Source organism: Sycon ciliatum, chromosome 6 (assembly GCF_964019385.1).
Source record: "Sycon ciliatum chromosome 6, ocSycCili1.1, whole genome shotgun sequence".
NCBI classification, from domain to species: domain Eukaryota; kingdom Metazoa; phylum Porifera; class Calcarea; order Leucosolenida; family Sycettidae; genus Sycon; species Sycon ciliatum.
In genome coordinates this window covers 15,865,501-15,883,000 of record NC_088648.1, presented here as the reverse complement: position 1 = coordinate 15,883,000, position 17,500 = coordinate 15,865,501, and the positions used below count along the sequence as shown (strand labels likewise).

The 17,500-nt window shown below is 47.3% G+C and overlaps 1 protein-coding gene across 2 annotated transcripts in view; it reads right to left on the bottom strand.

Annotated features, from left to right (window-relative positions):
- The window catches only part of LOC135819470 (uncharacterized), a 24,755-nt gene that overhangs the window by 2,027 nt on the left and 5,228 nt on the right, over positions 1 to 17,500 (bottom strand). For both annotated transcript variants that reach the window (XM_065332684.1, XM_065332683.1), the window contains 9 exons: positions 16,319 to 17,500; positions 13,310 to 13,451; positions 11,507 to 11,659; positions 10,186 to 10,586; positions 6,988 to 7,312; positions 4,636 to 4,932; positions 3,273 to 3,656; positions 2,392 to 2,538; positions 252 to 907 (listed from right to left, as the gene is read on the bottom strand). The exon at positions 16,319 to 17,500 is cut by the window's right edge and continues 386 nt beyond it. In XM_065332684.1, the coding sequence (XP_065188756.1) occupies positions 252 to 907; positions 2,392 to 2,538; positions 3,273 to 3,656; positions 4,636 to 4,932; positions 6,988 to 7,312; positions 10,186 to 10,586; positions 11,507 to 11,659; positions 13,310 to 13,451; positions 16,319 to 17,500 (3,687 nt within the window). The remainder of the gene's footprint in view (positions 1 to 251; positions 908 to 2,391; positions 2,539 to 3,272; positions 3,657 to 4,635; positions 4,933 to 6,987; positions 7,313 to 10,185; positions 10,587 to 11,506; positions 11,660 to 13,309; positions 13,452 to 16,318) is intronic.

The following is a 17,500-nucleotide window of genomic DNA, read 5'->3' as shown; positions in this document are numbered from 1 at the left end:
TTATATGACTGCCAGTGTGTGGCATGTACTGTGCTGTCCACCAGGCATCTGTACGCGTCACAATACCCATCAGTAGATAAGTGCATGGGCAAATACACACGTATACACATGTACCGCTCACTCACGTGCGCGCACGCATGCACCTACACAGACACACACGTACGCACACACATACACACATGCGTCGCGTGTGTATGCGCACGCCTGTGCGTGCCTACACCCAGCACCCACCGGCCAGAGGTTAAACTTACTTCATAGTGATGTGCAGCAGAAAGTAGAACAGGAGAAAGACGACCATGATCAGCTCCTTGTCCTCCGTACGGCGTGGCTGCGACAATACCACTGCAATGGCGATGCGACGCACGAGATTCACCGTGGCCCACCACTGCCTGTCGACGCGGTACATGCAGCTGGCCTGGTCGATGAACCCCTTGAGGAACACCTTGCGCTTGGCGTGCGGCACCAGCAGCAGGATGGGCGGCGGCAGAATGATGAGCGCGATGATCAGCGCGGCTGCGACGGCGTACGGTATATGCGCGCCACGGTAGCACTGCACCGAGCCGTCCATGGCCAACACCAGCTTGCCGTCGAGCGTCGTGCAGCTGAGCACACTGATCGAGGTGAACGTCAGCATTGTGTAGCTGTAGACCAGGCCGAACCACATGACGCGCACCAGCTGCATGTGATTCTGCTGACGCTGCAGCAGCGCACCGCCGCGGCGGTACGAGCCCACCAGTCGCAAGAGGCACACAGATACGAGGAGCACGGCCGGCTGGATGAGCAGCACGAACGTGGCCTGGAGACGTGTGAGGCTGGGCACGGTGCACAGGTGACCTAGGCCGAAGGTCTGTAGCGACGGCATGAGACCAAAGTCGTCCGTCAGGTTGTAGGTTGCAGATGGCATGACCTGAAGAAGAAGAGAGAGAGAGAGAGAGAGAGAGAGAGAGAGTGAGAAAGAGAAGAAAGAGGGAGATAGATAGATAGAGAGAGAGAGAGAGAGAGAGAGAGAGAGAGAAGAAAGAGAGAGAGAGAGAGAGAGAGAGAGAAGAAAGAGGGAGATAGAGATTCAATGATGGGTAGACAAAGAAGGGGAAGGACAACTTATTAGAAAAAGTTCACAGTTCGTGCGGAGACTCGATTGAACTGAGTTTCCGAATCTGTTGGAATGGCATCGCCCTCGGCCTCAAGGATCAAGGCACATATACCTAAATAAATACATGTAAATAAAAATCAATTCAGCGGGTTCGCGTACCGGGCAGGTCAAGAACAAGGAGCCGTACAACTCCCTGGTCAAGAACCACCTTTCCGCTTCCGTGGGACGCCACCACCCCTTGATCAGGCGTCAGATGCGGCTCCTAAACGGTGGGGGAGGATAGATCAGATTCACCAACCAGAGGCCGAATGCCTAAATCCCATTTGCCACATCCATGTATTACTCATGCCAGGCCACGAGTTCCCAATTAACTGTGGGTCGCAGCACAGTTGGAAAAAATCATTCCGCTTCCAAGCAAGACTTGAACCTGGTGCCTCTCGCTTCTCAATCATGGTCTTAGACCAACCCACTGTGCCTGCCTGCACAGACACCTAGAACGAGGGAAATCCGGACAGACCAGGAAAGTAAGAGGGAGGCGTGCACGTGTATGTGTGTGTGTGTTTTGTGTGTGTGTGTGTGTGTGTGTGTGTGAGTTGCTGCCGATGGTTCCGTAGTAAGGGTGGGCTTGCAGTTCATCGCTGCCAGCCTGCACTCCCTGAACATGCAGATACGGCATTGACGGCGTCTCTCGCTAGTTGCTGCTTCCAGCATTGTCAACGCTGCAATCGCTGCTTCAAGTCCCGGGCTGGTTTTAACCGCCATAACTGCAACCGTGGAAAACGTCTTGCTGCAGCCGATAGGGAATCACTGCCGCTGATCTGCATGCATTGCCCGAAACGTTTCCGACGACAGCAAGATTTGACGAGGCACCAGAAGTCCTGCCAATGACGGTGCACTCCAAACTCTGGCCCCCTCCGGGGGTGACATTGCCCAATGGGCAGTCATGCTATAGTAGTAGTAGTGTGTGTGTGTGTGTGTGCCATCATCGCTTCCGCGATGGGCATGTCTGAGGTTTGAGGAAGTGTGTGTGCGTGTGTGTGTGTATGTATGTGTGTGTGTTGTTGTTGTTGTTGTTGTTTCTTTATTTTACTTCACCATATGAACAGGCAAGACTGCCTTCTCACCGGGGCTATTGGCCCACGGCTCTCACAATATGATAAAAATAGAATAATGTGTGTGTGTGTGTGTGTGTGTGTATGACGGTGTGTGTGTGTGTGTGTGTGTGTGTGTATGACGGTGTGTGTGTGTGTGTGCGTGTGCGTGTGCGTTCATCTAATCAGCTTAGGGATGCAGCTCACCTGGTAAAAGAAGAAGAAGGTGTCCAGGATGGGTGACATTCCCATGTTGAAATAGAACATGATGAGGAATGCCAGCAGGGTCAGCACCACGATGAGTGTGATGTAGATGTATAGTGATATGCTGGCGGAGACGCAGGAAGAGCAACGCTGCACGGTACACGTGACAGGTTCACGGGCAAGTTGTCAAGAATTCCCGCACGTGCCATCCTAATTCCCCCTTGTTAAAACTCAGCATTAGAGACTGGTGCAAGTCAAACCCAAACAGGTACTGCCAACTGCTTAGGTTCCAACATCATGGTTTTATGCAATTGATGATATGCCAAATAACGTGCAACTAGACTTGAGAGGGCATTGCAGAGTAGTTGCATACAAAGTTCAAAGTTGTACGGTTACCTGCGACTTCTGCTCCTGCAGAGTTCAGGGCCTACCATGTACACATTGTAGTATAATTTGTATGCAACTTGTGTGCGATGCCCTCTCAAGTCTAGTTGCACGTTATTTGGCATATCATCTATTGGCTTTGTGAAAGGACCCGTTTCCTAATTTCGCCTGGTAGAAGCATTAGAGACTGTTGCAATTCAAACCCAGATAGGCACTGTTGACTGCCTTGGTTCCTACGTCCTGGCTTTATGCAATTGGCTTTGTGAATAGACCCACTCTCCAGTGTGAATAGCCCCATAATCACGCGGTTAACTTTTGCAAGTAAAGCTACCGGTAATTGATTTCGTTGGGGAATACAGCGGCGGTTCAGAATTGTCTCCTTCCAGATTACTGACAAATGGAGGTCAACACAAACCGAACATCACATGGTCTATTTGAAATACATGCAGTATGTATGTTGTAGGTAGATGCAGCTCTATTAATTTAAACTTTATGCTCACCAGTGATGCAATCTTCAGGGAGAGTCCAGTTGCGCACTTCCCACACAGGGGTCCTGTGTGCCCCAGACGACAGCTTTCTCCGGGCGATGAGCTCAGTCGCCATTGCTCCGCCCGGCATGACTTGTGTAGGCACTGGGCAACCCCGAACCGGTGGCTGAAGAAGACCGTGGCCAAAGTGCTCCAAGCCCGCCGATCCTTTCCCAGGGGAATCTTATACACGCGGGTGTTTGTGATGGCCATGGCCGTCGGGTCCTTGAAGCTGTCTTCCGTGACAAATGTCGTGTTGATGTTTCCGGCCCAAAATCCAGCTGAAATGTCCAGTGATCGACCCCTGCGCTCACTGATCACTCCCGGCTGGCTCGATCGAGCGCAGACAGATATTTCCTGCGTGCGGTCATATACAGAGAAGGGACAGATCCGTTTCAGGTACGAACACCATGGCAAGTGAACAAGGATTGCATGCAGATACACGTGGAGAACATTGCACACGGACTGAGATGGGGGGGGGGCTACTATTCCCAAACTTCTCATACAGGTGATAGCACTGTTTCCTTCTTGTCCCCAGGACAAATTTATAGTAAAGAAAAAGGACCAAGAAACCACAAGTTACGCTATAATGTCCACTAACACCACCAGTTACTAAACAATCAGCTCCATTTTTGTCCTCAGGATATTAAATTTATTCATCCAGCAAGCAACCGTACTGCCCACCGTTCCCATATTTCATAACTACATCAAGTCCCTGACCATATACATGGCGTGGTGGCGTCCCAGGGGGAGCGGGTAGGCAGTCATTGACCAGCCATGTATATAGATCAGGTAAGAACATTTGAACTAGAACTTACAAATTGTTGCTCTCAAACATGTGGATCTATAGCTAACAGAAAAGTTGATCACCAGTGCAGGCTGGAGAAAGGTATTGGCCAGGATTACCCACACAGATACATGTAGTTTGGTGGAGCATTTATCATCCTGAGACATGCACAGTGAGTTGGTATAAGACCATTGTTGAGAAACAAGAGATACCAGGTTGAAGTCCTACTTGGAAGCAGAAGGATTGTTGTCCAGCCAATCTGCGACCCCCAGTGAATTGGGAACTTGTGGCCTGGCACGAGGAAAACATGGATGTGACAAATGGGATTTCGGCATTTTGCCTCTGGTCCGCGGATCTGATCTATCCTCCCCCACCGTTTAGGAGCCGCGTCATCCGACGCCTGATCATGGAGTGGTGGCATTCCACGGAAGGGGGAAGGTGGTTCTTGACCCGCCCTGTACACAAACGTGGTGATTGCCCTATCAAACATTTAATAATAATAAAAATAATAAACCTGTGCAATTGTTTTTGAATTTATCATCTACTAACCTTGCCGCTCGGCAGTTTCTTTTTCACCATCGCAAAGCCCAAGTGACAGGGACGCAAGCGCAATGGAATGGCGATGGTTAGGCTGCGGTCGCTCCAGCCAGACTTGCCGCTCGCGATGACCGTGACCGCTAGTCTACCAAACGTATGCGGTTCACCCGCCACCGCAAAGCCTGTCAGAGGTCTATTGCTGAGGTAGGACAGCTCGTCCACCGCTTCGTACTGCACTGCTGAAGCGCCACCGGATATGGAGAGAAGAGTGAGATCGCCAAACATTGAAAAGTCTATATGGCCGAAAGCCTGAAGCAGAAAGTAAGTGGAGGTGGAGGATCAAAAACACAGATGGATACTGGGAGACAGACACAAGTACTTCGAAGTAGATATAGAGACAAGTTGTCCACAGTTACTCATTATTGTTTTCTGATGATCGCTTAGTGCGATGAAACTCGGAGATAAAACACTTTTTTCATCCTCTTGTTATTGTTTTAGCTAGATGGATAGATAGATACCAGCTTCAGAATAAGAAGCACACACAACAAAAAGAGATAGATAGATAGATAGATAGAGAGAGAGAGGCAGAGAGAGAGAGACACGGAGAGACACGGAGAGAGAGACAGAGAGAGAGAGAGAGAGAGAGAGAGAGAGAGAGAGAGAGAGAGAGAGAGAGAGAGAGAGAGAGAGAGAGAGAGAGAGAGAGAGAGAGAGAGAGAGAGAGAGAGAGAGAGAGAGAGAGAGCCAGAGCCAGGGCCAGAGAGAAAGAGAGAGGGAGGGAGAGAGCCAGAGAGAGAGAGAGACACACACAGAGAAAGAGAGACAGAGACAGAGAGAGAGAGATAGATAGAGAGGTAGATAGAGAGAGACAGAGAAAAAAAGAGGGACAGGCAGGCAGACAGGAACACAGACAGACAGACAGACAGAGAGGTAAGGAGATAAGAGAGAGGAGAGAAATACAAGTAGGAGATAGGAGAGAAAGAGAGAGAGAGAGAGAGGGGGGGACCGAAACAGAGAACAGTGAAGAGAGAGAGAGAGAGAAGGGACCTTTCGCATTTGCTACGAATCGAATGCGAAACGATAGTTTGATTCGGCTCGTAATCGTGTCGTTGAAAACAGATTCAGGTTTCGCAAGTCGTCATGCAAATGTGCATATATATATATATTTTTTTTTTGAAAAACCACAAACCTTCAGACATGTGAATGTGCACATGATATACAGTGTACATACGTATGTATCGAGAAGGCAGCACGGAAACGGCAGTGGTGGTGAGGCCTGGGCAGCTCGTCCGACCGTGGGTCTCGGAGTCAACACTGGGCAGACGCACCGGGGGTGGGGGGTGGTAGCTTAGGAGATAAGGGATGGAGCCAGCATGATCATAGTATGTAATGCATATGCAGAAGTAATAAGGATGTTAATCTTAAAACAATAGTGCGGTCGACCTGCACAGAGGAAAGGCATCATGGACATGATCTACGTGTATAATATAATAATTAAAAGTGAGCTAGGGCACATCATACACACATATGCGCATGTTCAAATAGGAGATCAACCTGATAGGCGTACGCCGGCGTTGGGTAATCTTGAGATAAAGATATTAATACTATTGAAGAGATTATTATCATACGCTCACATAAGCACCACATACCAACCATGCGCACCCACCCACCCACCCACCCACACACACACCCACACACACACCCACACACACACACACCAACACACACACACACACACACACACACACACACACGCGCGTGCGCACACACACACACACATGCTCGCACGCACACACACATACACACACACACACACACACACATGGCAACTACGAATACGGCCGGTAGCTTGGCGGACGGGTGTTTATAGGGTATTCACACGACGTGAAAATGAACGAAAACACCCTCAAGTGCTCTTGCTGTTTTTACACGCCCGCAAAGCACAAACGTCGGCCTTGCACCCTCGATCAAGTTTATCAAGATTTTGCACGCGCTAGGGTCACACGAGTAAAAAGAGTACCACACACGTGAGTTTGCCCGTCGTGTGAATCCCCTATTACACTCACACGTGCATAGATCATGGAATCAAGGGAAAACATGTGTACCTATCAAAACATGTGCACCTGGCCAAATAAATGTGTACCTGACGGATTCGGAGCGCACCACGAATGAAGAGGCTTCCATTCGTGAAAACGACCTCTAACCAGGGACTCTGACGAATCCTCAAACCCAGGTGACGAATCAGCATTCGTTTCGTTTCCGTACTCGTGGTGCGAAAGGTCCCTAGAGAGAGAGAGGGGGGGGGGGGGGTGACCGAAACAGAGAATAGGGAAGAGAGACAGTGAAAGGGTATTAATGTCTTACGGGTGTTGCTGTTAACCTGGATACCCGCAACTTGAGTGGCAGGGAACGCTTCGACAGACCATCGTCCAGGATATCAAGTTGAAGAGTGATATGTTCGCCCGGTGCTGGCATCAACATGATGCTACCCCTGACATCATCAACAGTGCTGTAAGACGAGCAGTAGATCAGACTCCGTGCTAGGTAGGCCCATGGTGTGTAGACGAATGGCAACCCGATAACGGCATTGCTCAGGCTCATGTCAGGCTTACCGCGTTGCTGATGACCCTTGCCGATTGATTCAGCTACGCTCTCAAGGGTCTCGTCTCTGATTTGTGAGCCACTGCATCTGTATGGTGTCATGAAAAGTCAGAACATTAATATTTGATTTTGAAACTCGGATGTTGAGCCAATAATAAAATTCACAAAAAGTAAAAAGAACTTAGAAGTTGCGACTTCGGCGGTAATAGTCTTGAAGTTGATTGTCCCAACTAGAAACACACGCTTCTTGCCGAACTTGACACTTGACTGACTCACGACTGCCATCCGGAGCACACGAGGAGCACGTCCCACCTTCCACTCGGCAAACCTGCAAGAAAGCACCACTCCCTGCTCAATACACAGTGTTTCGGGGAATTCACCCCTCATCAGTTGAGCTTGAGTAGGCTGAGGAAGATTGTGCCTGAAAAGCACCCCTTATATAGTGATGAGGGGTGAATTCCCCGAAACACTGTGTATTGAGCACGGAGTGGTGCTTTCTTGCAGGTTTGCCGAGTGGAAGGCGGGACGTGCTCCTCGTGTTCTCCGGATGGCAGTCGTGAGTCAGTCAAGTGTAAAGTTCGGCAAGAAGCGTGTGTTCCTTGTTGGAACAATCAACTTCAAAAACGTAAAAAGGACCAAGGAACTACAAGTTACACTTAAATGTCCACTAACACCACCAGTTACTAAACAATCAGCTCATGCGATAACATTGCACGACAATGACCGACGATGCTGATGTTCTACAACTACTGAACTGGCTAAGAGCTTTAGCACATCTTAGATGCGCACTCCAACAGCCTTCCAACGTCAGCACCGCCGGCCAGTGTCGTGCAATGTTATCGCATGAGCTGATTGTTTAGTAACTGGTGGTATCAGTGGACATTATAGCGTAACTTGTAGTTCCTTGGTCCTTTTTACTTTTTATAAATTAATCCTTGGCTCTGCATCCAAGTCTAATATTAAAATGTAGAAAGGAAACGGACATATGGATACAAATTAAGAATAACTGGCCACCACTGTAACTACGAAGTAGATACTATATACATGTACAGTCAGAAAGTGCATAAACTAGGCACAAAACTGACAGAGTACTGAGACATTCGACGACCTGACAAGTAGCTTCAGCACATCTCTGTAGTGCTAACCAACAGCCTTCCAACTCGGAAGATTCAAGGTTAAGGAGAGACCAACGAAGGGAAAGTAAGCGCAAGGAAAAACGCACAAGCTACAGGCCCATGGGAACAGAGAATGTTGATTGTAACTGGACGATGACGAGACCAGTAAGATACTTGACAAAGCGGTCTAACTACAATTCGAAGCAGCAAAGCAACACACCACCCAACTTGGGTGGCTCAGGAAATTAATATCAATAATAAGTACAGAAGGGAGAAGCTTTGTGAAACGATTTGTACAAAACCCAACGCCAAACTCCTGCAGTACTCTTCATGCATGACATTGTGATGGACTAGTTGACTACAAAACAAGTAGTTTCACACGACGTACGTTTCGCCGTCTGGTTGGTTCGTGACGGCTCATCAGGTTTGCAAATTGTTTTCGCAAATTGAAAATGTCCCTTTCCTTTCTACATACATAAAAAAATAACTACGAAAGTGGTGGACATCACGCAACTGCATCATAAAGAAAAAGGGGTTTGTCAACTGACAACCGCTCTATAGCAATTGAATAGAGCGGTTGTCAGTTGAAAAACCCCTTTACTTGTCCTTATTAATATTTTAAATATATTAACATTTTTAAGACTCGGGCGGGAGCCAAGGATTAGTTTATACGAAGAAAAGAGGGCCAAAGAGCTACAAGTTACGCTATAATATCCACTAACACCACCAATTACTTTACAATCAGTGGAGTGGGCATTCGAGATGTGCTAGAGCTGATTGCCAGTTAGGTGTAGAACGTCAGTACCGCTGGTCAGTGTCGTGCAACGTTATCCCATGAGCTGATTGTAAACTCGATGTCCCCCCCCCCCCCCCAGCCTCTGAAATATTTCTCTCCTATTGTTTGCCCCTCAGTATCAGAGCTCTCATTGTCCATCTCAGACCAGATTCCACCTACCCCTTCCCCATCATCAAATATTTTCTGCTTTTAAACCCCCTCGTGCGTCTTGGCACCTTCATTCACTTCCTTGTTATTGAGGACCTCGGCTCGTTTGATCACTGCGAATTAAAATAAAATCAAACAACAACAAAGTAACTGGTGGTGTTAGTGGATATTGTAGCATAACTTGTAGCTCTTTGGTCCTCTTTTTTTCTTATGAAATAATATTTTCTTCTTGTTTAGTGCTTACTGATTGCTGCTGTTCCTAACTATAGTTAAATGAAGTGGTTTACTGCTAACAGTTAGTCCTGGACTGCAAGTACTAGTGTACAGTCAGTAGGGAGGTTTAGTCCCACGTAATCCGTGGGTACTTTACGTGTGTGTACCACGTGATACTCAGTGACCCACGTACAGACGTTTTCTGATTCACGACATACCGTGTATGGAGGCTCACCCACGTTCCGCCAAAACGTGGGTGAAAATCAGAATGGAGCGCATTGTGCGAGCTGTGAGGGTGCTCAGCTGAAGAAGTTTCCGAAGCACGAAATCAAAATATTGGATGAGCTTGGTAGGCCCGGGTAGCTTCGTCTTTGACCAGGTTTGGGCCTTTCGCTTTATGCTTTTGTTTGTTCCGTGTGACTAAACACAACATTGCAACGTGGGTGCCCTTCATCCACTTTACGTGGATCACCCACGTACGCGTTTCCGTTACGTGGGAACTAAACCTCCCTAGTTGCCAAAGTTTGTGCCGTACATGACTCTGGCTCCGACACAGTTTTGATCCCAGCATCCTCTCGCTCCTTCTTGCAAGTATTCTCACAAACTACAGCATACGCTAGTGCAATACCAGCCTTTTACATGAGCGTGTCTTGTGGTGAACTTCCAGCCTGACACTTCCTCAGTACTTACCCAAGCTCACTGCACAGCTGGTGCAAGTGATGGCGCTTGCACTGCTCCAGAACGTACACCGAGCCGTCGATGACTTTCATGCACTGCGACGAAGCCGCCTTGAACAGCATCCACCTCGGCTCTGTTGTGACGAGCTGGTCGACGGAGCCGAGAGAGTCGAAAGCCACGACGTATTTCCCGTTCTTGGTGCACAGCGCATAGCTGGACGTCGACGCATTGTCCTGTTTTGAGCTTGCCGTGTTAACTAGACCATGCATGCTGTACATGCTGCAGATATTACTCGTATTACGGATAGCCGTATGGAGGGGGCTGCTTGGAAGAAATGTGTATGTCGGCGATTGCTGCCCAACACAGGTCCGCTCTCCCCTGGGTAGGTTGGCGAGAGTTGATCTTTCTGCGTCCTGAAACACAGCAAAGTGATGCGGTTCTGTTGTGGTCAACCACACGGAGAACAAAGTTAGACATCTGGATGGCAAAACAAGCTGTTGCCGGAACCTGGAATTTCACGATGAATTCGAACGTAGCTCCGTGGTGGGAAACTGGAGTCACAATAAAAAGCCGACCTCTCTGTTTCCAAGGAAGCCCTGCTCAGTGTGGTGGCATTGAGTATGGTGTAGCACTGTGAAAATGATTTTTTTACGGTGAAAACGATAGTTTTACTGTGGACTACAGTACAGTCAGCCCTGGGAATACCGACCCTCGATTACGCATGAATAAAGTGTGGTTATTCGCGAGCTGTCGTTGTGATTATGGGAGGTTGAAAGTATGCAGATCAATGGACATTATAGGTCTGGCTCTTGTGGCGTTAATTGCGAGTTTCTGTTATGCTCCAGGTCCCCATTCACGAGTTTTACGGTTCTTACAGCTCACCAGATCGGCAGAGTCATCAATGCCCCACCATCACTGCTGCGTCTCGGTGCAGCGCCTGCTCATTAGTTGTCACGTTTGTCCTAGTCTCTGTACCATTGTCTTTCCTTATTCTTTTCGAGCTGGTTATGTGAACATAGGAAAAAAACCCAGGAACTGTAGATACACACATTTTCGATGCATTCAACTTTCCGGCTCCCATTTCAGCCTGTACAATGACCAGAAGGCCTCAAAGTATACAATCAAAAATTGCCAAGATGTTGTTCAAGAGGGTAGTGGCGTTCCTGGGGATGCAGAAATCTCTGCATTTAGCCGAGTCTCAAACGAACCGTGACTTTTTTGACTTTTTATTCAAGAGCCTGAAGCATGTCCTTGTTCTCAGCACTGTATTATAAAAACACAAGAATGTGGGTTTCTAGAAGAAGCGTCCTGGGGAGGAGAAAGTACAGCTTACCATACCACCATACCCTGAACTCGGCGAGTGATCCGAGTAGAGACTTTCATGCAGCGTGGAGTATGTGTCGTCGATGACCACCTGCAAGCCACGCAATGACTCATATGTGCGTGGTGTGCTGCTGTTCGACGATTCAGCTCTGAAGTCTGCCACCTAAATATGGCAAAGGAGAGGGGACACATACCGCAGTGACTTGTTTTAAAGCCTGTCTCATAATTATTATAGAAGCCTGTTCTGAATAGAAGCCTGATTTTCTAGATACACTGTCGGCACATAAGCCTGGTTTTCGTGTTGACATACATAGAAATACCTGTCTTGTATAGTAGCCAGTCGCATGTAGAAGCCTGCAAAATTTCCCCAGAAAAGTCACAATATTATAAGCTGCGGCTTATAACATGACTTTACGGTAGATACAAATAGAGTAACACCTGATTTAAGCGACCACCCCGCGGTGCAAGCCAAAGCGGTCGCTAAAGCCAGGTGGTCTTTAGAACCAGGTTCCATACATTCGTGGCATATCGGATCGTGTACGTACATGTGCATGATTGTCCTTCATGCACTTGCTTCAGAGCACACCTCAACCCCGTTGCAGTCAGCCCTGCCAGCCTAGATGGCACTTTTGGCTGGTTTTGGTCGCTGTGTGCAGGTACAATATGGCAATTGGTACACAAAAATTCGGTCGCTGGTCGCGCAAGGCAGGTGGTCGCTGTATCCAGTGCATTTTCTGTGTAGAACTGTGCGTGCATGGAAAAACGGCCGTTAAAAGTAGGTGGTCCCTAAAACCAGAGGTCGCTTACACCAGGTTTTACTGTATATGAAGAATCGCATTTAAAGTTCCCAGTAAAAAGGCAACATTGCCTGTTGGAAAATCCCTAACAAATTTAGAAAAGTAGAAAGGAAAAGGACATATGGAAACGAGTTATGACTATCCACCACTGTAACTAGATACTATATACAGTCAGAAAGTGCAACAACTAGGCACAAAACTGACAGAGTAATGAGACATTCGACGTCCTGACACCTAGCTTCAACACATGTCCGTAGCGCTAACCGACACAACTCGTTTCCATATGTCCTTTTCCTTTCTACTTCTATTATTGGCTCAATACCCGAGTTTTAAAATAAGAAAGAATAAATAATAATAATAACGTTATCGTGAACCCGATTTGAGATGTCTATGTAAAGATGCGCATATATCGATGCATGTTCTTTCCATTGCACAAACATCGTTAAACTTTCTGCACGTTATCATGCCAAAGTTAAAAATCGTTAAACTTTCTGCACGTTATCATGGCAAAGTTAAAAAAATCGTTAAACTTTCTGGTTTTACAGTCCTACTTTGGCCTTTGGCCTCTGGTTGGTGGATCTGATCTATCTTCCCCACCATTTAGGAGCCGCATCTGACGCCTGATCATGGGGTGGTGGCGTCCCACGGAAGCGGAAAGGTGGTTATTGACCAGGGAGTTGTACGACTCCTTGTTCTTGACCTTCCCCCTACGTCGAATTTTTTTTCTTCATATCCTGTGTCTCCGCAGCTTGAGCCATGCAACACATGAGCATGTGACCACATCCTGACCACTCCCACCCTTTCTAGCTCCTCTTGCGCTTTGCTGCAGCTACCCTGTTCCAGTAGTGGTACCCACATATTGATTTGATGATTATTTTGATTTCAAACTTCACATTTTAAAATCATTCCTGCTCTGGTCCTTGTCTGAAAAGTGGCGAAACGAATCTTCCCAAATTGTACAATATACTGTTGAGATACCGAATTCAAGTAAATCAATACCAAATACCAATACTAACCTGCTTCAGAACTTGTTGTCGCCGACGCGGATACCTGGGAAAGGCCAGCGTGTAGAGGCCAGATAGCACCCCATCGTACACAATGCGGCCACGATCGGCAATGAAGGGGACGTACTGCTGTGCACTCGGCGTTCTCATAGAGCTGAAACAAACAGCCAAGAAACAACAGACACAGTACTTTCAGCCTTGCGAGCCACGACCCTCGATTGGTCAACACGAGAAAAGTGTTGTTATTCGAGAGGTTGAAAGTACACGAGTACCCAAGTGGTCTCTTGGCCTGAAGACAGTGTTGTTATTCGCGATGTTACAAGTATGCAGTCAAGTGGTCTCTTGGCCTGAAGACAGTGTTGCTATCCGCGATGTTGCAAGTACATGTATGCAGTCAAGTGGTCACTCGATCTGAAGACAGCGTTGTTATTCGCTAATTGTTGTTACCGGTATTATGGTTGTCTATTCATGAGTTGTTGACTGGACCGGAGTCATGCAATACTGATGTTAACTACTAGTACATCATGCGCAAGAGCACACATGCCTGCCAAGATGAGAAACAGCAAATTCTTGGCATATCAAAAAAGTATTCTTTCTAGACCAAAGAGTGGTATATTTGATAAAATTTAATAACGATAGAAATATTTACGATACTTCTCCAGACGTTTCGTTGTTCTGAACAACATCGTCAGTGGATAAAGACTCTTCTTTATCCACTGACGATGTTGTTCAGAACAACGAAACGTCTGGAGAAGTATCGTAAATATTTCTATCGTTATTAAATGTTATCAAATATACCACTCTTTGGTCTAGAAAGAATACTTTTTTGATATTACAATGAGAGTGGATAATCAAAGGCTTGTCCACCAACTCTTAAACTCTTGGCACACGCGACCAAATGCGTATCCTATACAGTCATACAATTGGAGTTCTGATACGTATGCCAATATGGACTTGATACAGTTCTGCATTACATGCCCTATGCTAATCTTTCTCCTGTGTAAGGTCGCACAACTTAAAGAAGGTAAGAACAATTGAGCACTGGCTACTTATGAATCCAGGAGACCGCTGGGGGAGGGGTACGGTAATGAGATCTTAGAAAGGTTTTCTATGATATTTGTTCAGTAAAACCTGGTTTAAGCGACTTCTCATTTTAGCGACCATCTGCTCTTAACGGGCAGTTCTACACACACACTGCGGGACCTGGTTCTAAAGAACACCTGTCTTTAACGACCGCTTTTCCTTGCGCCGTGGGATGGTCGCTTAAACCAGGTTTTACTTGTAAAAAACAGTTGAAGATGTGGGTGGTGCTGTGCAGTTTACTGAACCTGCAGCCATTGGTCATTTGCAGTACTAAAGGAGTCATCCTTCAGGACGATGACACAGCGTCCTCCTTTCGAAGAAGCAGTTTCGAACAACTTTAAATTTCCTTCGTCATGTTCGCTATAACTGAGGTACCGATCCAAAAGTCGAAATTGGGACAAGAAAACACGATCGCTGGTCTTGCTCAGTTGGTAGTTGATAGTCACAGGGCATTCTAAATGTGAGAGATTCTGAAGTAACCTTAGTCGGTAGTGGCAGGTGGGTCACCTGGGCGCATTACAACTACCCTCGTCCATCATCTCCTTCTTGTTTTATTTTATTTTATTTTTCTTTCTCGTGGCTCTCTCTCTCTCTCTCTCTCTCTCTCTCTCTCTCTCTCTCTCTCTCTCTCTCCGTCTCTCTTTCTTTCTCACTTGATCTCCCTCCCTCCCTAGCTGCATTCCTATTGATGCCTGGTCGTAGGCTATGATTCCGAGACCTCCGGTCGGATGAGCCTCGCCAGCCACATCGGCACATCGCCCCTACTCCCCATTGTCTTGTTGTCCAGGGTCGTTTCAGTTGCCCTCTTCCCCTGATTATTAATAGTAGGGCTGTGTTTTCTAATAAAAAAATTAAAAAATTCCAATTTAGTTGCATGTAGGGTGCTGAAGCTATTTTTAAATATTTTAATATTTTGTATCTGTATTTGTGCAAGAATGGAGCTGGATGGAGAGCCAAGGATATATTTATAGAAAAGAAAAAGGACCAAGGAACTGTACAAGTTTTGCTATAATGCCCACTACACCACCAGGTACTAAACAATCAGCTCGTGCGATAAAATTGCATGGTACTGACTGACTGATCAGATCTTTGAGCCACACAAGTTGGGTGGAATGTTGCTTTGTGTCCTCGAATTATGGTTTGACCGTATTGTCCAATGGTCTTGCCAGTATTGTCAACGACATGCATGAACACCCGCAAATGTCCTTCACAGCTGAGACTTTCAGCTCGTGCTTGCCTTGGTTGCGCTTACCATAACCTCTTATGTCATCATTACTTAGAACCTTCCAAGTCGGAAGACTGTTGGAGTGCGCATCTAAAATGTGCTAGAGCTGTTAGCCAGTTAGGTGTAGAACGTCAGTACCGTCCGTCAGTGTCGTGCAATTGTATCGCATGAGCTGATTGCTTAGTAACTGGTGGTGTTAGTGGACATTATAGCGTGACTTGTAGTTTCTTGATCCTTTTTTCCTTTGCTATAAAAATTAATAAAACCGGCAGTATATAATATATATTATACCATGCGGGCAGCATGGGTGCAGCAGTGAGTAAGGTTATTTTCCTCACTTTGCGATGGGTTTGATCGTTGCAGGGAGAACTGAGAGAGGGAGAAAAACAAGGGGGAGGGGAAGAACGGAGAAAGAAAGAGGGAGAGAGAGAGAGAGAGAGAGAGAGAGAGAGAGAGAGAGAGAGAGAGAGAGAGAGAGAGAGAGAGAGAGAGAGAGAGAGAGAGAGAGAGAGAGAGAGAGAGAGAGAGAGAGAGAGAGAGAGAGAGAGAGAGAGAGAAAGAGAGAGAGAGAGAGAGAGAGAGAGAGAGAGAGAGAGAGAGAGAGAGAGCGAAAGAGAGAGAGGGAGGGAGGGAGAATAACAGAGACAGAGAGACATAGGGAGGGAGACAGACTGACAGGGAGACTTCCGAATTGCGATACGCTCCGCTCTCACCTTTGTACGGTTGTGTTCCCCATGAACAGCAAGTCCGCTCGGTCCGTCTTGGCCGAAGCTCTTGTACTCCTGCCGCTGAACACACAGCTTGAGAGCACAATTGGAGTCCGCAGTGGACCTTGCACATGGATCCAAACCGGATCATCTTTCGCATATAGGCATGGCATTGCAGTGACGGCATCGATTTTCGGCCGGCCTCCATCCAGGAACACGCACCGGTCAAATGTGATGGTGGTGTTGGTATCTAGGGTTAGATCTTCGCTCAGAGGCACCAACTTGAACACCACTTGGGGCCCCGAATAGGTTTTGGTGTTGGTCTCGAATGAACTCTGCCGGATGGTGTGAACCATCCAACTCGGTACAATGTTTTGTAGCGGCCAATCTATGCTCAAACAGCCATTCTCACACGCCGTGTTGCTAAAATGGGAGTGGTCGATGAGAACATTGAAGTTAAACCTGTCTATGTTGGTCAAGAGAAAAAAAAACAAAGGTTTGGGGCTGTGCCTTACTCGAAAGATACTGCCTGTACAGGAAATATTCGCAAAAATCGTGCTTTGAATTGTCACGTTTGTGACTACGAGGGGATTGGGGATGCGTTGATCGGGCTGAGGCCCATACGGTGCATATGCTCCGGCTAAGCAGTAAGGTGAAAGAGTTGCAACAGACCCATTGATGTGCGAAAAGTTACTGAAAACGCAGTCACGGATAAGCAAGGTGGTGGTTTGCTGATAGTACACCAGGATGACACTGTCTGTGGAGATACGGTAGCCGGGCTCAGTGGAAGTGCGAGCCGTCTCAGGCACATAGACCGCGCTCTTGAACACGCAACCCATGAACTCCGCGCGGTGCGACCGTGATGAATCAGGCCATGTAAACACTGCTCTGGTATCTGAGTGCAACGTGAACGTACAGTGCACGAACGTCACATTGAACCCCGATGAAAACAAGTAAACGCTGCCTTTGAGGCTGGTGTGGGTCTTGAACGCTACATCGGAGATCCGGAGAGAGCTCTGAAGATCCATGATCCGATGGTGCTTGTGCTGATGTGTGCGGACTTGAATTTTCGATGTCCATTTGAAGAGTAGCGTGGCCGTAGAACAGCCGCTGGCGTTGGTCGAAAACATCTGCAAAGGTTCGCTGGCATGTCCGCTTAGTTGCGCATCGTTCGAATAGAACACATCC